The sequence below is a fragment of the Arabidopsis lyrata genome, assembly GCF_000004255.2.
Source record: "Arabidopsis lyrata subsp. lyrata unplaced genomic scaffold ARALYscaffold_3, whole genome shotgun sequence".
Taxonomy (NCBI): Eukaryota; Viridiplantae; Streptophyta; class Magnoliopsida; order Brassicales; family Brassicaceae; genus Arabidopsis; species Arabidopsis lyrata.
The window spans coordinates 23,678,435-23,698,496 of NW_003302553.1; the positions used below are offsets into that span (position 1 = coordinate 23,678,435).

At 34.5% G+C, this 20,062-nt stretch overlaps 4 protein-coding genes across 6 annotated transcripts; 1 reads left to right on the forward strand and 3 right to left on the reverse strand.

Annotated features, from left to right (window-relative positions):
- Nucleotides 1-1,654: 1,654 nt before the first annotated feature.
- Nucleotides 1,655-11,787, reverse strand: LOC9320256. Of its 2 annotated transcripts, none has more exons than XM_021031949.1 (12): nt 11,377-11,674; nt 11,065-11,193; nt 10,672-10,963; nt 10,462-10,580; nt 10,244-10,376; nt 10,083-10,159; nt 9,800-9,994; nt 9,534-9,723; nt 9,282-9,454; nt 9,088-9,188; nt 8,918-9,009; nt 1,655-1,903 (listed from the first exon to the last, which is right to left on the reverse strand). In XM_021031949.1, exons 1-12 carry the CDS (start codon nt 11,440-11,442, stop codon nt 1,836-1,838), a joined length of 1,635 nt encoding a protein of 544 aa, XP_020887608.1. In that variant the 5' UTR covers nt 11,443-11,674; the 3' UTR covers nt 1,655-1,835. The 2 variants fall into 2 exon arrangements, with proteins under 2 accessions (XP_020887608.1, XP_002886259.2); XM_002886213.2 differs by lacking the exon at nt 1,655-1,903 and having other exon boundaries at nt 8,720-9,009; nt 11,377-11,463; nt 11,596-11,787.
- Nucleotides 3,477-8,332, forward strand: LOC110230057. 2 transcript variants are annotated; one of them, XM_021031950.1, is made up of 4 exons: nt 3,477-3,737; nt 4,245-4,348; nt 4,777-4,865; nt 6,566-8,332. In XM_021031950.1, the coding sequence occupies exon 4, from the start codon at nt 7,025-7,027 to the stop codon at nt 8,324-8,326; it is 1,302 nt and encodes a 433-aa protein (XP_020887609.1). In that variant the 5' UTR covers nt 3,477-3,737; nt 4,245-4,348; nt 4,777-4,865; nt 6,566-7,024; the 3' UTR covers nt 8,327-8,332. The 2 variants fall into 2 exon arrangements, with proteins under 2 accessions (XP_020887609.1, XP_020887610.1); XM_021031951.1 differs by lacking the exons at nt 4,245-4,348; nt 4,777-4,865.
- A 72-nt stretch (nt 11,788-11,859) lies between the features above and the next one.
- LOC9322326 (protein YIPF6 homolog) lies at nt 11,860-14,381 on the reverse strand. Its single transcript, XM_002886214.2, has 3 exons — nt 13,690-14,381; nt 12,448-12,522; nt 11,860-12,359 (listed from the first exon to the last, which is right to left on the reverse strand). Exons 1-3 carry the CDS (start codon nt 14,188-14,190, stop codon nt 12,099-12,101), a joined length of 837 nt encoding a protein of 278 aa, XP_002886260.1. The 5' UTR covers nt 14,191-14,381; the 3' UTR covers nt 11,860-12,098.
- Nucleotides 14,382-17,170: 2,789 nt separating this feature from the next.
- LOC9322328 (probable xyloglucan endotransglucosylase/hydrolase protein 21) lies at nt 17,171-20,044 on the reverse strand. The gene is made up of 3 exons (XM_002886216.2): nt 18,853-20,044; nt 18,555-18,748; nt 17,171-18,196 (listed from the first exon to the last, which is right to left on the reverse strand). Exons 1-3 carry the CDS (start codon nt 19,126-19,128, stop codon nt 17,752-17,754), a joined length of 915 nt encoding a protein of 304 aa, XP_002886262.1. The 5' UTR covers nt 19,129-20,044; the 3' UTR covers nt 17,171-17,751.
- Between the last annotated feature and the right edge of the window lie 18 nt (nt 20,045-20,062).

Below are 20,062 nucleotides of genomic sequence, written 5' to 3' on the forward strand. Positions count from 1 at the left end.
CAAAAAAGAACCTGCAAAAAGCGCCTATGAATAACAAAGGTATTTTCATAAAATTGTTACAAATTATCATAGGACATTAGTGGTAAATTGCCACAAATTTCTATTGAATTAGTCTGATAAACATATGACAATCAAAACCATGTTGGTTGATTAAAACCTTTTTTCATGTTTACTAGTTTTATTTATTTTTATTTTTTTACCTTTTTTATAATTTTCTAATACCAAGAGGTTCTATACCAAAGCCCGTAATCCCTCCAGGCCCGAAACCACATCATGAAATATTAGTTTCGTTCCAAGCGTCACTCAAACCGGCGACCACTAAGCTTCACCTAAGATCTTTATCAGTTGAGTTAATGACACTTAGTTAGTTTTAATAATTAGTAAAAACTTAAAACTTAAAACTAATTAAAAATAGATGAAAAAATAAGATATATATATATATATATATATATAATGAAAAGTTGTTAAAAAGTATTAATTTTTCGAGAAACGTTAGATATTAAAATGTTGTTAAAATACTAATGATCAATATAAATATAGAAAAATTGCATGTTTTCATTCGTCCTCTTCAAAAATGTGTTGGAAGTTCTTGTTTAGTAGATTATGAGGTAGATGAACTCAATCGTACAGTAGAATGCGGTGTAATTATCAGCATGAATATAACAAGATCTATACTTTAGGCTATAACATCCTTGTTTTATGATGTTCACGACCCCCATGATATTAATACTCCTCTCTAAAAAATGTTGGAGTAGCGGAAGGCTAGTTGTTGAATGTCAGGAGGAGTTAAATGGTTAACAAGATCGAGATATCCACTTTCCATTCAACATCTCGGATCACATATTTGATTCAACTAAAAATATGACATTTTTTATTTCTATAGAATTCAAGGTATTTCACTAATTTGCACTTGCTAATTGGATGAAGAACATGAAAAAAAAAGAAATAATTTGTAAATAACTCGTACGTAACTCGCAAGTAATCGACATGTAACTCGCAAATAGCAAGTGATCGGGCAATGGCAACCAAGAGGTGGGCTTGGAGGCCTCCATATAGTGTAAAAAATATCAACAATTAATACCAAACAAACGACAATAGTTTCATTTTTATGGTGTTTTCAGTGTAAGAGAAACAAAACCACGTATTAGATTAATATAAACCTATAAACTAACTGGTTTTTCTTTTGATTGAAACTATTAATAGTGTGGGACCAAAAACAACTAATTTATTAATGAAGCTATGAGAGTATGAATACTTTGTATTGAGAGATTGTTAATGAAGCTGCAAACGAAAAAATCCAGTAGTGGCTAGATGTTTAGTATGCAATACCACATATTGGTCCGATGTTGTGAATGGTAGATTAGGTACATAACGGTCTAACTTCAGTCCTGTCCGCAGCGCTCCATTGAACCATTTTCAAAGCTTTATTAGAATTCAAGTGTTTTGATTTTATGTTTTATTTAGTATGAGTTTTTAATTATGTTTGGTTTTTATTAACTGATGCTCTCATTAGTTCAATCAAACTAGCAAAACTTCAAGTAACGTATGTGATGTGATCACCCTCTTCTTTTGCGACAAAGATGCGTTTTAATAGCTGGTTCCAATTTCTTATGTTCTTCTAATTCCTATGTTTGAGCTTATGGACTTGTCGCCACATTAAAATAACAGACACAATTGTTCCAAATACAAGATCATATCCATAATCCAACGAGGATAATATTCTACTCTTTCGGTTTCATCAACAACCCCTTGGAATCTTTTTGCATACAGAAAAATGAGCATCTCAAACAAGTAAAAATCTAGACGAACCGGTTCTGTAAGTAAGAAGTTGACACTCAAAAGAAAATGATCGACACACCCATCATGAAGCATCCAGCCGAGACCCAACGGCTCAAACGCTCACCTGTTACAAATGATGACAAACCAAATTTTAATCACCAACTGAAAACGAATCACAGTAAACTATTAGAGGATATAGCCGGAGACTATATTATGTGTCATCATGCATATGCTTAAATAGGAGATCACCATGGGATTTGAGGATTAGAACCCGGGTTTTTTATGTGTTGCAAACTTGCAATTATATAGTTCAATGTTAGTAGCTGCATTGATTACTAGCAAGTTCTTACTCCTAGAAGGCCAATCATTACTCTCTATTAGAACATATGCAAAAAATATAAATCATGCATCAATATGCTCACTAGAGTCTCCCTATGCTTGATGTATATATAAGGCTGTATACTCTCTTGGAAATATGAGCAATACACATTATCTACACCTACATGTTGATAAGTTCGAGATGTGTTTAGGAGTAATCTATATATACATTTTTGGAGACATTTATGAAATAAATCATGGAGTTCCAACTTATTTACGATCAAATGTCATTGACATTAATTATTTAGATTTTCAAAATTAAATCAAAGATATTAACATAAAAAATCATTTCCAAAAATCTTAATCTAATATATTAAACATAACTAATCCTTGCCACAATTACATCCATATTCAATTCGATTTCCTTAAAAGATCTCAACAATCCCTACATTTAATCGTGGCCATTCAAATCTTAATCCGGTTTTTAATCTTCAATCTTGACCGTTGGTCATACGCAATTAATTCAGAAATTATTATATAAAATTAATTATTATTAACTAAAATTTAAAAATATATATATAAAATCAAACTTTTAAATTGACTCGAATTATATGTCTATTAAATAAAATATTATTAAAAATAACAAAATGATGTTTAATTTCACGGGACGGAGTTATATAGTGGGACGGGTTTGGATCGATATTAATACCGTGGGACGGTATTAATATCACAGATGAAATCTTAAAATTAACAATCAAAATACAATTATACAATCTTAAACACTTAACAAAATAAACAATATTAAAAAATACACTTTAAAATTTAATTTTTTAGTTAAAAAATCGACCCGCGGTACACCGCGAGGTAAAATCTAGTATGCTACATTCTTGTGTTTATTAACTTATTAAGTCATCTTGAACTTATCTATGTGAAGGGCTAGCACAAGAACTTATCAGATATGTTGAGAGAAGCGTTGTTTGGTGAAGAAGAGAAAGAAGACAGTTTTATATTGAGAATTGGAGACGCAGAGATTAGGCCATTAGGGTTTTGTTCTGCTTATGGGTTCAATGATTTTAACAGCCAAGCCCAAAAAAGCCCAATCTTATATATGTTAGAGCATGATTATAGGGAGTATGTTAGCAAAATCTTAGGAATAAATTGATTACATTAATCATTTTTTCCCTTTATCACTAACAAACGTTCCTTAGCTAAGGAACGAAAGTTGGCTTAAAAGACAGCCACGTGGCGTCTTGTGAATGGGCAATCCGAGAAATATTTAATGGAAAAAAACCACACGCGTTTTTATTTTTTCCGTGTTCTCTCTCTCTCTCTATCTCTCTCTCTCTCTCTCTCTCTCTCTCTCTCTCTCTCTCTCTCTCTCTCTCTCTCTCTCTCTCTCTCGCGAAAACGGAGAAATCGGAGAAATCCCGATGATTTCCGGAAATCGTTTGATATCGGAGATTCCTCCACTCCGGTCGTCGTTCTTCCGTCGGCCCATCATCTCCACCGACTCTGGTGGCGACGGCGTGCTCGGCTGATGTATTCGGCGAGGTGGGGTTTAGAAATCGGAGAGAAGTTCACAAGATCTCCGATTTTCGATTCGAAATCGGAATCTCTGCTTCAGTTCTATATTATTCAAGGTATGCATGTCTCATTTGGTGTCTGAATTGATGTATTTTGCGTATTAACAAATTAGGGTTCTTCGGATTAACAAATTAGGGTTTCGGGATTTGGGGATAATCGGTTTTTCGTTGTTAAGTCTATTGTTTGCCTTATTAGAAGCATGTTTGAGTGTGTGTGTGATGTATATATTAAAAGAGTTTTCAAATTAGGGTTCTTCAGATTTTTGAAATTAGGGTTTCGGGATTTGGGGAAAATATGTTTTTCGTTGTTAACTCTAATATTTGGCTAATTGGAAGCATGATTGAGTCAGTGTTGTTTTTGTTTAAGTAATTTCTGAGTAGTGTTCTTTGGATTTGTTAAATAAGGGTTTCTAGATTTTGAGAAATAGTGTTCTTTGTTGTTAAGTGTATGATGCTGTCTAATTAGAAGCATGATTAATCTATATTCTGTAATGTTTAAGTCATTGTCAATTGGAAGCATGTTCTCAGACTATAAAAGTTGATTGTATATGCTTAATATTGTAGGTTCTTCAACATGAATGTCGGTTTAAAGAAGCAGTGGAGTTCATGGAAGCACTTGGTTTAAAGAAGCAGTGCAGTTGTGTCATGTTCTTCAACATGAATGTCAGGTAATACTCTGTTTTTGATGTGTGGATGATTGTTTGGATTAAGACTTTGTTGGATCATTTGTGATGATGATTAATATTCCGGAAACTGTTGAGATAATTGAGCTTTTGTTAGCTGCTGCATATTGATTAGTCTTCATTAAGATTAGGTGAGACTTGAGTGTTGTTGGTTGTGTCAGTTTGTGATAAATGCTTTTAGAGTGTCTTTAATTGTTTGCTATTTGTCTACCTGAAATTGAATTAGAATGTCTACATCAGATAAATGATTTGTGTAGTGATTGTACTTCATAAATGCTTTGTGTAGTGATTGTACTTCATAAATGCTTTGTGTAGTGATTAGTCTTCATTATATTTGTGATTTTTATTTCAAATGTTAATCTGTATTGTTTCTTAATCTTGAATTTGATTTATTGTTTTCTTTTTATTGTGAGATATGGTGTTTATTGGACACAAAGATGAGAGAACGGAGAGGAGATGGACTGTGAGGATCAGAAGCTGCGTTAAATGGTCAGACATTAAGGTAACAGAAGCTATCTTGAATTTGATTTAGAACATTGATTATTTTTGTAGTTAATATTAGGTGAGACTTGAGTGTTTTGGTTGTGTCAATTTAGTGATAAATGCATCTTAAAAGAATTTTTAATTGTTTGCTTTCTGTCAGTTTGATGTTGAATTAGATTGTCTACATCAGTTTTTAATTGATCAATGCTTGTTTGGTTTCCATTAGGGTTTAGAAGTAAGTGTATCATTGATTGTTACCCACAACTGTAAACAAACACTAACACATAAAGTCTCTCTTTCTCTTTCATTCTCTGTCAATCTATTTAACACTCTCAGAAACTCCAATTCTCTTTCATTCTCTTTCATTCTCCGAGAATCATCTTTTATTCTCTCATTCTCTTTCATTCTCTCGGATTCTTCTTTTATTCTCCCATTCTCTTTCATTCTCTTTCATTCTCTCATCTTTCATTTTCTTTAATTCCCTTTGTCAACTCCCTGAAACTCTTGGAGATGAATCCATATACTAACTCTGCTGGCTTCATGGAGATGTTAACAAGTCAACAAGAAAGAGGAAGCCTAAACCCCAATGCTTATGAGTCAGCATCACCAAGTATCAGACTTGGTGAATCTGATCTCCCTGCCTACAGCACCCAATGGACAGAAGCGACAGAAGCTACAACTCAAGGTGGAAGCGCCAAAGCTAAATCCACACCAAGAAAGAGGAACAAGTGGACAAGTCAAGAAGATTTAGTCTTAATATCTGCGTGGCTTAATACAAGTAAAGATGCCATTGTTGGCAATGAGCAAAGAGGAGTAGCATTCTGGAAGAGGATTGCATCATATTATGCTGCAAGTCCCAATATATCTGGTGAGAAAAAGAGAGAGCCAACCCACTTTAAACAAAGGTGGGCCAAGATAAATGAGCTTGTTTGTAAGTTTGTGGGTTCTTTCCAAGCTGCAGTAGGACATGTGTCAAGTGGTATGAATGATGACGATCTGATTAAGCTTGCGCATCAGATATTTGAGGCTGACTACGACAATAAGTTCAACTTGGAGCATGCATGGAGAGCGTTGAGGAATGAGCAGAAGTGGTGTCAAGAGCAGTCCACTAAATCCATTGACAAGAATAAAAGAAGAAAGATAGATTCTGAAGCTTCACAAGCCCATAATGAGTCTCAAGCATCTCAATCTCGTCCTGCTGGTGTTAAGGTAGCCAAGGCAAAACTCAAAAAGCCTGCCACAACTGCGCCACTTGTAGAAGAAGAAGGGCAGGCTGTAGAAAGGATTCAGGCTTTATGGGAGATAAGGCAAAAAGAGTTTGCTTTGAAGCAGCAAGAACATGCCTTCAGAAAGGAACTTACCAACTCGAAGTTGCTTGAATCTCTTTTATCTAAATCAGATCCTCTATCTGAAATTGAGGAAGAACTAAAGAACAAGTTAATTAGGGAGATTTTGCTTTGAATGTCTCTCATGTATTTCTGTCTTTATATTTATGTATATGCTTTTAATTTCTTGCTTGGATTTCTGTCTTTATGTTTATGTTTCAATTTGAAATTGTGGTTGTATTTCTGGTTTATGTTTGCTAAATGAAGTTTATGTTTCAATTTCTTTTATGTCTTTATGTTTCAATTTGATTTGTATCTTTTTGTTTATGTTTCAATTTCTTTCATGTCTTTTAACTTCTGGTTTTTGCAATAACTTGGTATGAATTATGTGCAGGTTCACGTGAAAGGAGAAGAAGAGGACAAGTCTGAATCTGTACTTGGACACCACAAGACTTCTTTGTAACCACAAGTTTCCAGCAAGCTTTTGGACCACTTGATACTCTCTCTTTGGTCACGGACCAAGCATATTTGTTCACTTCTTTGTAACCACAAATATTAAATTGATTTGTACCACAAGTCACAAATGCTTTGTAACCATGTATTATTTGAGAACATTGCCTATAAATATCACAAGTTTCATGTTGCTATGAATTATCTCTTCTCCTCAGTCTACTTTTTCTTACAAACTCACAACAAAAGAAATCCAAATCGTTGAACCACAACCAATTACTTATCTAAAACCAATTCTAAACCATAATTTATTCCATAAGCAAATATCATCTTCTATTTCTTTTCACTTCAATATCTTGTTCTAAACCCAAATCTTTTTCTTCCTAAAAATTATACATACAAAATGGCTTCATCTTCCAATTACAATTTCGAAGAAGCGTTGGACGAAGAATTATCTAATGCTTTATCCAATGCTTTCCAGCAAGCGTTGGATAATTCTTTGGATTCTTACGGTGATCGTCAGCAAGCCGCAAAACCGAGGAAAAAACGAGTCCATATTGAAAGAAATCGAGAAGAAGGACACATCCAGTTATGGAACGATTATTTCGCAGAAAATCCAACTTTCCCTCCTAATCTATTCAGACGCCGTTTTAGAATGAATAAGCCATTATTCATGCGTGTTGTTGATCGCCTCTCCACAATTCCATTCTTTCAACAAAAAAGAGATGCTACAGGAAAAAACGATTTATCTACACTACAGAAGTGTAAAGCAGCAATTCGTATGTTTGCATATGGTTTAGCGGCTGATGTGGTTGACGAATACATGCGGATTGGTGAAACCACTTCGATGAAGTGCATGGAACATTTTGTTGACGGAATTATTTATTGCTTTGGAGATGAGTACTTACGACAACCCATTGCAGAAGATCTTCAACGGCTACTCGTTATTGGAGAGATTCGAGGATTTCCCGGGATGATGGGAAGCATTGATTGTATGCATTGGGAGTGGAAGAATTGTCCTACCTCTTGGAAAGGACAATATACACGTGCCTCTGGAAAACCAACGATCGTTTTAGAGGCTGTAGCTTCCCAAGATCTTTGGATATGGCATGCGTTTTTTGGACCGCCATGTACTTTAAACGATATCAATATTCTAGATCGCTCTCCGGTTTTTGATGACATCTTAAAAGGGCGAGCACCAGCAGTGAATTATACAGTCAACGGGAACGAGTATAATTTGGGTTACTATCTCACGGATGACATTTATCCTAAATGGGCTACTTTTATCCAATCTATTTCACTTCCACAAACTGAGAAAGCATTTTTATTTGCAACCCATCAAGAAGCTTGCCGTAAAGATGTCGAGCGTGCTTTTGGCGTTTTGCAAGCTCGATTTGCCATTGTCAAAAATCCGGCTCTTCTTTGGGATAAGGTAAAAATAGGAAATATTATGCGAGCATGTATAATACTTCACAATATGATAGTAGAAGACGAACGAGATGGGTATACTCTGTTTGATACGACCGAATTCGAACAAGCGGAATCTGCAGGAAGTTCACGGGTGGATTTCACATATTCTACAGATATGCCTTCAAATTTCTTCGGAATGATGACCAATAGAGCTCGAGTTCGTGATCGAGGTATGCATCAACAATTGAAGAATGATTTGGTCGAGCATATATGGACAAAATATTCCAGAAATTAAGTTTAAAACATTTATGTTTTATGTTATTTATGTTATAAATTGTATCTCATGTATGTTTTAATTTTTTTACTTTGTAACAATTATTAAATTTTCTATAATTATAAATTTTATTTTTATATTAATATTTTTTTTTCTAAGAACCACATGTTAAGAGCCTACCATTAATCGCACAAAAATCTTAACTCAAAAATACTATCTCTTAACAATCACTTTTACAAATAAATTACTTAAATATTGCTAAGAGCAAATTCTAAGAACCCACCTATAATCATGCTCTGAAGCAACTCGATAAGCAAAAAACAGAGGAATGTCCGTTGTGATCATCTATAATATTGAGTTATGGCACGAGCGGGACGATGTCTATTATTATATAGACGACGATGATGAATCAGAAAGAATAAAACTTGTCAATCTTGGTTTAATTTCATTGAACCAATTCGAAATTATGTAACTAAAGTCTTTAACTCATACAATTTAACTTTGTCAAGAAGATACATTTCATATTAAACTGAAACAAGATCAGGTTCTCATATCATTCTAGCTTGGCTAAAACCGGTGGGTTAGTTATGAATTCTAGAACTAGTTTGATACCTGCAGAACATGAATCAAGAATGGAAGACACAATCTTTCTCTGCTGTTCTTTGAACTCCATCGCTATTTTAACATCCCAATCCGCGTTTTCTCTGTAAAGCCAGGCGGATTACTAAGTAATTCGCCACTCTGTTTCAGCTTTCGTATAACTTAAATACAACTACTTTTACCTGTCGATAGAATCCGCATCGCCAAGATTTTGCATCATGTCATCGAATGTGGATTGGAGATTCTCGAGTACTCCCATCTCAACTTCCAAGTTCTTCCATAGCTTAAAAGAATCAAGAAAAGAGATAAATATCTAAAGTGTTAAATTCAGAGAGATAGAGATGTAATTATACGAAGGTGATTGAAGATTATATACATCTGTTTCGGAATGATGATCAAGTCCATGAGCTTTGCGCAAGTAGTTCAACAATGGAGTAGGCAAGCCGTAGTGGAAGATGTCGTGATTGCTCGATAGCCAAGTCCCGCGTACCATGTGAGTTGTCCAAGAAAACTCAGTCTCAGTGTCTTCATCATCAATGACATCAAAATCTGCAAGGAAGAGATACAAATTTAGGCAAAAAACATGTAACAAGGTTGAGTGATCTCAGAATGAGGTAGGGTAAGCTACCTAAGGGAATGACATCATACGGATTATCGCCTTTTGGTAGAAATCCGTAAAATGTTAACAGATGCGAACTAGAGTAGTTTCCGTAGCTAAGAAAACATTGTTCCCCTTTGTTGCAAGGCCTTGAGACTGGGAACTTCAAGGAACTCGTCTCAACGCATACTTTTCCATATTTCACTATGTGTGGGTATATCTGCAAACCCGCCAAATTATCAACCCGGAAAGTGATAGGAGTTTTTTAGTATACCAGAAAGAGAGAATAAGCATACCGAATGGTTGAGAAAACCGGCGACAGGAATCAAGCAAGTCTTCAGCTTTCCATCAGGGAATTTGATTTGCATGCTATTTGAGTAATACAACTCGCAAGCCCATAAGTAATGTTCCCATGTATAGTGCTCCGGTGGAAATACATGCCGGTGGTTCGATAAAAGAGGAATCAATTCATCATACCTCTCACGCAAAAGCTGCAGATATACAAACAATGGTCAATGGAATCAAGAACATAATACAGATCACAGAACCCGAAAGAAAAGAGACGAGATCTAGTCACACTTCTTTAGCTTGCATTATTTCATCTAAAAGCAATGTACCATCAAGCTCCATGATTGCATTAACCCCGAAACTCATACCTGCAATGAGAATCAATGTTTGTTAACTCTTTTAAACAAATACTGCTACAAGAATTGCGGATTTAGTTATCCAAACAGTTTTACCAGTACAAAAATTCTCCTGAAGAGAGTCAAAGTATGGTTTGAATTTCGAGTCCAGGTTATGCTTCTCCCTCATGGTCCATAATAGCACCATTGTCTCAGATGTAATCCCATCAATCTTCTCCAATATTGGGTACTGAAGACAAGAGAACACTCATCATATAACATTGATATGATGAAACTGACGCAATCTTGAAATCAGGATGAAAAAAATGATATACCATGTCGGAGTTGAACACGTACTCCTCAGAAATGATACTTGAGATAGGAATCTCTAAAGCAACATCGCCAAATTTCAAGTCTTCACTAGCGATAGCTCCTCGTCCATAGCCATCAATGTCTATCCAAATAAAACACATTGTAATAAACTGAAATCTCTATCCATCATTGTTGAAATTATAACTTCATAACAGAAAAACCGCTAAGCTTACGAGCTATCTGCAATTTGGTTTTGACTCCATTGTCCTGACCCCATTCTACTAATCTGCTTTCCTTTTCACATCTATAGCTATCAAAAACTCTAGCTCTCTCCGTTTCCGCTCCAACAACCTCACTGATTCTACTTTTTACAGCAGCTCGTAGAGCTTCGAAGGTATCGACTTGTGTTTGCATTTCACAAGAAACCGGTATGAGCGAAAGGATCCAGCTGAGAGCTGAGATTTCATTTCTAACACTGTAAATTCCTGCTGAAGTACAAGCATCCTCACCAAAGTAAACTTCCACCTGCATTTCACTCAATCCATCATCTAAGCAACTTCACAAGCATTAGAAAGGTAAGATCCACTGAGGTTCAATGTCTACAACGGCCTTCGATATTTGCTTACCTTATCGAGGTTAACTATTCGTCCAAACTGAAGCAACTTTTCCAATGCAGCATTCAAAAGCTGTTGAGATAATGATCCACTGAGGTTCAATGTTTCCTTTACGCCTACACCTTTGCAACTCAAGAACTTCTACAGACAAAAATCATAAGAAAATTCAACTTTATTTACATAAAACATCAAACAATCAATGAAACATGAGAAAATGTTTAATTTTTTGCCACATGAAAGATCCAATCTTTAGACTACCATGGCAAAAGCTAATGGAGTTGAGTATTAAGATAAAAGAAGAGCAGAGAAATTAGCAAGTTAGACCTTTTTATGGTGATAAAAGGGATCATCTTTGGGAAGTTCTAGACATAAATCACCAGTCTCTGACATGATGATATTCAAAGCACCAACCTTGCAATAACCAGCAACAAGATTATTAACTCGCTACGACAAAAGACACTGTCTTACTGTAGCAGAGAGGTTTCACTAAACCAAGTCTATTATAGAAGGAATAAGGATAATTAGGGTTTCAAGGAAGATAACCATAGAAGGAAGAGTTGAGAAAGCGAAAAAACTTGGCAGTATCAAACCAGTAAGTGAGGCAGCTTCACTGAATCGTGTAACTGAAGAAGAAGAAGAGGGCTCGTCAATACAGGTTTTCCCGGTTTGATTTTTGGTTCAAAACATTGATCCGGTTTGGTTCAAAATAAATAAGTTTTAATTTTTTACAAATCATATCTACTTCTCTACCGGTAAAAATTGGAAGTGATGTATATGCAAAATTGGAAGTGATGTATATGCAAATGGTAGCTAACAACTTTGTATGACATCATTGACATGTCAAAAAATATAAATGTAAGTTTAATACAGAGAGAGCGGGGCACATACAAATGAGAATCTCCTTTGAACCAAAACCAAAAAAGTGTAAAAGAACATGTTTATACATGATCATCAGAACTTAGAATGGTTGGTATATGTATGAGAACTTTCTATCCAAACTGATTTCAGAGATACCCGTGATGATTTCCTTTTTCTCAAAATCGGATTTAATTGATGGCGATGATGAGGAAACCGACTGATACATACATGAGGAAGACGGGGTATAGAGCGAGTGCTTTTCTTCTTGGGTTAACCGCTGCGCTCATGAAGGGGTAAGCAGCCCATGAGCTCCAGGCAAGGGTTACAGACACAACTACCATTTTCAGTATCACATTGTCTTTCAACATGCAGATCACGGCTCCAACGTCTAGCGGAAATAAACAGTAACCTAGAAGGCTCAAGCTTTGGAAGAAGATTATATGTCCACCCTGTTCATGACACAACATGATGTGGTAAGTATGAAATAAAACGAAAACATCTGCACGAGATACAAGGGTGAGAGCAGTAGTGGTTTACCAGGAGAAGCACATTTAGTGTAAGGATCACCGCCCCGGCTGCTAATAGTGCAAATGCAACTGCAAATACCTCGGACTGGAATCACAGGAAAACGGTATAAGACAAAGAGGAATTCCAATAGATAAACAACAGCACTAATTCATTTATGAAGTGCTTTGTGACTTCAAGGAGACAAGATGAAACCTACAATGGCTCAGGCTTTCAAGTCTAGTAAAACGAGTATTCACATGTAAATGAGAATAAACATACATTTGGAAAACAATAAAAAAAACAACAGCACTAATTCATTTATGAAGTGCTTTGTGACTTCAAGGAGACAAGATGAAACCTACAATGGCTCAGGCTTTCAAGTCTAGTAAAACGAGTATTCACATGTAAATGAGAATAAACATACATTTGGAAAACAATAAAAAAAACTGTGTAATAACAACATTTGGACGATGTCAGAAGAGTCAAAACACCGCACGAAAACAGAATAAAAACATGTCTTTTTCAGATATATCATCACCAAAAGTGCATCCAAACAACATAAAAATAAAAGCCATCACTGGCCCTAATGATATAAATTTTGAAATTTTCAGAATCTTCTGAAATTCCAATAACAAACCATTCCTACAGAGAAGTCTATGAAGAATTGGCCAGATCGAGCTACTCAATATCGGTAAAAGCTGTGATTAAATCAGATTCAAATTAAATCCATAATAAGTCCTAGATGCTAATGTCTCAAAATATTGCATCCAAAGCGCTAGTATGTGAGTCAAAATCCTACATGTATTCACAGTAGGAACTATAGCTTAAGAATCAAGTGAGAAGCAATACCACAAGAACAGTCCTGATTTTTCTACATGATAACTCAAAATAGTGCATCCAAAGCTCTAGTTTGTGAGTCAAAATCCTACATGATCCACTGTACAAGGAAGAAACTTTGTACAACCTATAGCCTGAGAATCAAGTGAGAAGCAATACCACAAGAACAGCAATCATAGAGAAACCCTCAGTCCTCGTTTTTTGTCATCGTGTCACATCTATAATCTAACAAATCACAATCAAAGGAACAATCTTAATGCAGTGAAGTCAAATACTATCTTAATCCAATTTTGAAACTTCTCATTTTCTGTAACAGAGACATTCCAAAGAACTCTATCAGATACCCAAAAGCTAAAGTTCGAGATCACATTTTCATCACACAAGCTCAAAGCTGAGTTCTGAGTCCATACAGATTCTAATGATCTGAGAGCTAACCTTCTTAACGGAAGCTGACCATGAAAGAGTCAATCCCAAGAACACAATGAAGAAAAACGGACCCCAAAGATCCCAATCTCTAAGAGCCTTCCCAGGATCTTCTCTATACGGATTAGGAAACACCACAAGCTTCAAATTACTCACAATCCGAGACAGATCTCGTTTCACAGTATCCCACACAGGCTCCGTCAACGTATTAGGCGGAGATCCAAACGCACTCGCTCCTTGGAAATTGCTGGAATTACTTACCGCCGGAAGAGGCGGAGGAACGGGGACAGGTGTCACTTTCTGAGCTGATGACGACGGATGTAGCGGTGGGAGATTCGATTGCATAAACGGAGAAGAAGAAGAAACTGGAATCGACGGTCTGGTTGGGCTCGGTGGACGAGCGGCGAGAACGGTTCCGGGACCTGATTGGACGCTTTCGTTAATCAGATTCTCGATCTCGTCGATGTCTGATTGAGACGATGGATGAAGCGGTACTGTATCGCCTTGTGACATTTTTCTTTCCCAGAGTTTGATTTTCCCGGGAAAGTGATTTAGGGCAAAAAATTTCTCCGGGAAGAAAGTGATAAAGATCTGAAGAAGACGACGATCACGTGATCAGAGAGATGGAAGAAACGTGCGAAGCGGTGCTCATATGAAACGGTGCCGTTGAGGTGTTTGGTTCTTCCGCAACCATCAACACATGGTTTATGGTTACGGTACGCTTTCTTATAGAGGATTTGTACATGCGTTTATTGATTTAAAATAGTTATTACAAAGACGACTAGAACACAATTATTATATATGAAAATGTATAAAACTAGATTGTTACCCGCGGTACACCGCGGGTTAATTATTTGATTTTTTTTGTTTTTTTATAAACTGATGAATTTGTTGTATATAATATTTTTTGTTGTACATTGCGAGTCACATGCGTTGTAACTAAAAATGAAAATTTTAAGTTGTATTTGTTTTGTTTTGTGTTTAAAATTGTATAATTGTATTTTGATTTGTTAATCCCAGGATTTCACCCGTGATATATTATCCCGTATTAATATCAATCCATATCCGACCCGTCCCACCATATAATCATGTCCCGTAAAATTAAACATCATTTTGTTATTTCTTTTAATAACACTTTTATTTAAAAGACATATAATTCGAGTCAATTTAAAAGTTTGCTTTCAAATAGTTTCTATAATATATATATATATATATATATATATTTCAAATTAGTGTGTGTTTTTAGACCAACCCGTAAAAATATTTTTAAAATGTATATTAAAATACTAAATAATTGTATTTCGATTTGTTAATTTTAAGATTTCACAGTGGTATATTGTCCCGTTTTAGATAATTGTAGAAATTAAGAAAATATCTGAATGACTCAATTCCGGGTCAGAGTAAAAAAAAAAAATACGACCTGATTAAACGCGCAAATTTGTTTTTCAAAAATGTTAATATAGATTGTACACATATTTTTTTCTTCATCGATTGAGTAATATGTCCGTTTTAAAAAATTTGAATCATAGCATATGCAGAAAAAATCGAATTTTTTTATTAAGTATATATATTTTATAATAGTTCAAAATAATATAAATATAAGATCATATAAAAGTAAAATGAGAATCATATATTTATGTTTTAATTAGGTAGAGAGGTTTTAGGAAATTAGTTCAAATTTGTTATATTAGCATTAAATAATCATATTTGATTTCTATATCTATAAAAATTGTAGAGAATATGCCATAAATAAAGAGTTTAGGTATAGTAATTAGTTGAGAAAATATATATTTTTTAGATTTTATTGATTAATTTTCGTTTTTTAATTTTGTCAAAAATAAGGAAAGATCCGATTGAAGATTTCCGGGTCAAAATTAAACAAAATTTGACCCGATTAGGAACCCCAAAAAGTGTTGCAAAAATGTATAGTAGATACAGCAAAAGAGAGATTGACGATGCCTTTCGAAATCTGTTATTGTCTAATTTCATATTTGATTTTTCTTTGTTACGATTGGTATGCAACAACTTGTAGCTGAACTTTCTTTTTGCAAACTGTAACTTTAAATTCGATGTGTCTATAAATAACTCAGAAATGTTCAAACGTTTATTGATGTCTAAAATGTATTGATCTAATTATATTTAGAGTTTTTCCAACTAATCTTTTAACTGATCAATAGATTTCTTGAAGCCAAAGAAAAAAAAAAATTAATTACATTTACATGCAAATTTCATACAAAAAATATTGTTAAAAATCATATAGTCGGAAAATGATCATCATGAATTCATAAATTAGATCTTACCAAAAAAAACTCATAATTATATATTCACAAAAATCCTGTATGCATATTACACATGGGCCGTAATAGTAAACTTTTATGGGCCCCAAATGGGTTTTATAATTTTAGAGCTTGCCGAGATTAGTATAATGAGTAACAACCGTCGTGATTTTGAGCCAAACCCTCGTTGTCGTCGCTGCCAAGTTATGTCTCATTCCTACTCTCTTACTATAGATCGGACAAGTAGAGTACAATTGGAACCAACGGTCGATGCAAACGACGTGGAAACAATGATTACAGTTCGGCAAAATCCTAATTTTGTCTCTGTCGACGAATTCAGAGAGACAAAAAACACATTCGACGCCGTATCTGAAGGCCGGAGGATTGAAGTCTACGACAGGTATTGAACGGAGAACGGATGGTTTAATACCAACTTTTTTCTTAATGATACCATTACAAACCGAAGACAAGAGTTGCCAAAGGTGGAAAACACAAAAACCACCTACGTAACAAAGAAATAGAAAAAATAAAAAAAGATTCGTCAGAGGAACTGCACAAGAATATAAATCAAACGACACAAAAACGGTAAAATCAGAATATATTTCTATGCAATTGCTAGAGTTGTGCATCTTGAAATCCCCAATAATCTGACTTTTTTTTTTTAGGGTCTAAAAAACTTTAGAGAGATTTATAGGTTTATATGCTAGAATTTTGACATGTCAATAAACTTTAGAGAAATTTATTGGTTCATAGATTTTAATAGATTTAAGAAAATCTTACTTTTTAGTACTAAACAATAATAATTATGATTATATATTCACGAAAGCTCTTTTTCATTGCATGCAAGAGAAATTCTCACAATCATACATAACACTTTTACAAACCTTTATTCCCTTTATGTGTTAATTTCATAGACATGTGTATACCTAAAATATTTTTCAGTTTTATTTCTATTTATGTATATCAATTTGCCGACTGGATTTCGACATATGTCAAAATATTTAGGAATATTTATTAGTTCATAAATTTTAATAGATTAAAAAATTTAAACAAAATAATGTCTTATTGAATCATTAATTTTAAAACTCTTATCAAAATCATGTATTATTCAGTCATTAAATTATTGGCTACTCTCCCTTTTTTAAACAAATTTAATATGAATTTTTTTTTATCGATTACAGTTTTTTTTTTTTTTTGACAAAACATACTTGATTTCATTAGATGATAGCAAGTACAAGGTTGAAACAAACATCCAACACATGGTTGGGAACATCAAAGATAGCAACTAGCATTCTAACAAGTGAATGGTAGAGAAAATAAATACGGTAATTCGACGGAAGATCCATACATCGGAGACAAGAACTTGGGAGTAGCTTGCCACAAGCGAGAGAATGGCAAGTCGAAAAAAGTCCACATGAAGATTTCGGGAGATTGATGATTAGTCACGATCCAATAAAAGCATAGTGATGACGTTAAAAAAATGGTTCTTAACCTTAGGTATCACCGGCTTGCTACACACAGACATAGACGGTTACGTAAAAGGGAAGTTGGGGAAATTGGTAGACATTAATATAGGGAACGTTTTCTTTACAAAAAAGTTGTATACGATAAATAAATTTCTTCATTTTTTGGATTGTAGAAAGAAAGTTTGTCAACAAATTTTTCACCTCTTTTGCCACAAATTTTTTCTCATTAAACATATAACCACACAATGAACAAATCACAACAAATGATCTTAACAGAAACCAAAACCCTAAAACTCATTACATGCTTAAGAAAAAATCAGAAAAGAAAAAACTCAAGAGTTTGTGTCCTTGTTCTTAGCAGTGCATTCAACAGGCAAACCCTTAGAGAATCGCTTCTTGTCCTTACAATAATTGTAAACCATAAACTTCTTCTGAACCCATCTAAGAACTTTCTTACTTGAAGAATCCATCCCTCTCTGTGAAAACCACTCGCTACTACTGCTCGAAGAAGAAGACGAGCCACCGGGGCTACAAGGAGAAATAGTTGTGGTTCCATTAACGATGGACCAAACACAAGCATTCTCGGAGTTGTAGTTCATGAAAGAGGCTACGAATGGTCCCTGTGACCAGTTTGTCTTAACCAGCCCTCCCCTCGTGGCCCAATCGTCTGCGTTCCATAGACTACCATACATTCTCATGGGTTGGTTTTTTGGATAAGCCACACCCAATGCTTCCAAATTCTTGAATTCTCTAATTGGCTTCCCATCAATATAGAACCTATTAAGAAATTAAATATATGAACCAAGTAATTGTTCAATGAGATATTAATATGCTGTGATTAGTTTCTGTCACCCCTCTCTATATTTTATTAATTATATCGTTCATAATATAACTAAGATTGATTTAAGAAAATCCATAAAGCTAGCAAAAGAAGTATATTTCAATACATATATTTATCTTACTAGTATTTTCAGTATAAGAGTCATGGATCTAGTGATTTACGATCCAACAATATGATTCGGCAAATTGATCCAAAAACCAATCCGGTTCACTTGGCTTTCTAAAAAAATTGTAGTTATAGTTCACAACACTTTAGTGAACTTATCATTAATTGGATTGTGGTATATATGCTTACACTATGTGACTCGGATTCCATAGAATGGAGTAGTTGTGGAACTCAGCTGTTGGATCGAACCAAAGGTAGAATTGTTGCTCTCTATCACCTTTGCCTTGAGTGTAAACATTAGTGTGAACAATGTATGGATCTCCACTAACATTCCCCAAAAACTCGAAATCTATCTCGTCCCATGTTAATCCTTGAGACTTCAACTATACACCAAAATAAAAACCCCCAAAAAGCTATCATTCAATGTAACATAAGGTAATATATAGATTTATATGTATGCATGTCTAGCTAATTAAGAAGAGCTTACATAGAAGGTGGTCACGGTCCCGGCTGAATTTCCCGGGACAAGTTTGATCTGCATATCGAATTTTCCGTACAAATACTCGGCTTTCGATTGAAACCCTGATCCCGAAGATTGATCAAGAACGAGATTTAGAAGAGTACCATTGCTCAAAATATTTCCTCTACCATCACCCCAGGTTATGTCAATGTCTTGGTTTAAATCTTTAGCGTGTACAACAAGCAATATGTTTAAACAAAGAAAGAGAGATATTGACATAACCAAAAGTGTATGAGAAACCATTTCAAGTCACTTTTGGGAAGTATCTCTACTTGAAGGTTTTAGGTGGGTTTAAGGGGTTGATTTGAGTTTGAGATATTCAGACGGCGATTGGTTGGTGAGTATTTATAAGGCATATATAATGGAGTTTTGATTCCTTAATGATTGATTATTGTTAATTTCAGTCTTTAAGTTTACTTTAATTTTCTTTAAGTTTATTGTTGGTGAGTTAGTATTTAGTGTGGGTAATGTGAGAAACGAAACAGCCTGGAGAGCATATACTACACCAAAGCTATAGTGCGATACATCATAAACATCAACTATTGTTAATGTGTACCATCCTAATCTTAGCCAGCCCAAAATAAACATCTTTATCTATATCGTGGAATTTGTAAAATTTCGACTTTTTGGACGGTACCATTTCATCATATATTATTTTAAAAGGGTAATTTTATGTAAATGTGATTGACCTTACCTCTTGATTGCGTAGACAGACTAATTGGATCTACCAACCAAATATATGATTTATAAATTGTTTACAATCAAATAATAAAACCCCAAACGAATAACTTTTCGTAAGGTAGTGATTCTATGCCAAAACAAAAAAAGGTTTCAAAGAAATAACTCTTTTTTAACTATTTTTTGTTTATCCAATAACATATTGGCCCCTTGGAAGGCTCTTAGAGATACATTACCTTCTTGATAAAGATTTGGATCTTCTTATCTCCTATGATAAGAACCTACAAAAAAAAAGTTCGAAGAAACTATTAGGATGTGATTAATTTAAGAAAACCGTTTGTTTTACATTTAGTCATTTAGAGCTTCCCAACAACTTTAGATTTTGTTTACCAAAAGAAAACTACTTAAGATTTGGCAACCCTTACGAAAAAGCAGCAACATTTATGTATGTAAGATTTTTTTTGGGAATTTAATCTTCTGTTAAACTTTAATTCACATA

What these genes read in the sequence shown, in the direction of transcription:
- LOC110230057 (XM_021031950.1), top strand. Translation starts at nt 7,025, where the DNA reads ATGGCTTCATCTTCCAATTACAATTTCGAAGAAGCGTTGGACGAAGAA.
- LOC9320256 (XM_002886213.2), bottom strand. An exon ending in CCTTTTATCACCATAAAAAG is followed by an intron (nt 11,194 to 11,376) that starts GTCTAACTTGCT and finishes TTTTGTCTGTAG; the next exon opens with AAGTTCTTGAGTTGCAAAGG. An exon ending in CCGGTTTTCTCAACCATTCG is followed by an intron (nt 9,724 to 9,799) that starts GTATGCTTATTC and finishes GCGGGTTTGCAG; the next exon opens with ATATACCCACACATAGTGAA.
- LOC9322326 (XM_002886214.2), bottom strand. Translation starts at nt 14,190, where the DNA reads ATGTCACAAGGCGATACAGTACCGCTTCATCCATCGTCTCAATCAGAC. An exon ending in GGTCAGCTTCCGTTAAGAAG is followed by an intron (nt 12,523 to 13,689) that starts GTTAGCTCTCAG and finishes CTGTGATTCCAG; the next exon opens with TCCGAGGTATTTGCAGTTGC. An exon ending in CACTAAATGTGCTTCTCCTG is followed by an intron (nt 12,360 to 12,447) that starts GTAAACCACTAC and finishes TGTCATGAACAG; the next exon opens with GGTGGACATATAATCTTCTT.
- LOC9322328 (XM_002886216.2), bottom strand. Translation starts at nt 19,128, where the DNA reads ATGGTTTCTCATACACTTTTGGTTATGTCAATATCTCTCTTTCTTTGT. An exon ending in GGACCGTGACCACCTTCTAT is followed by an intron (nt 18,749 to 18,852) that starts GTAAGCTCTTCT and finishes TTTGGTGTATAG; the next exon opens with TTGAAGTCTCAAGGATTAAC. An exon ending in TGGAATCCGAGTCACATAGT is followed by an intron (nt 18,197 to 18,554) that starts GTAAGCATATAT and finishes ATTTCTTAATAG; the next exon opens with GTTCTATATTGATGGGAAGC.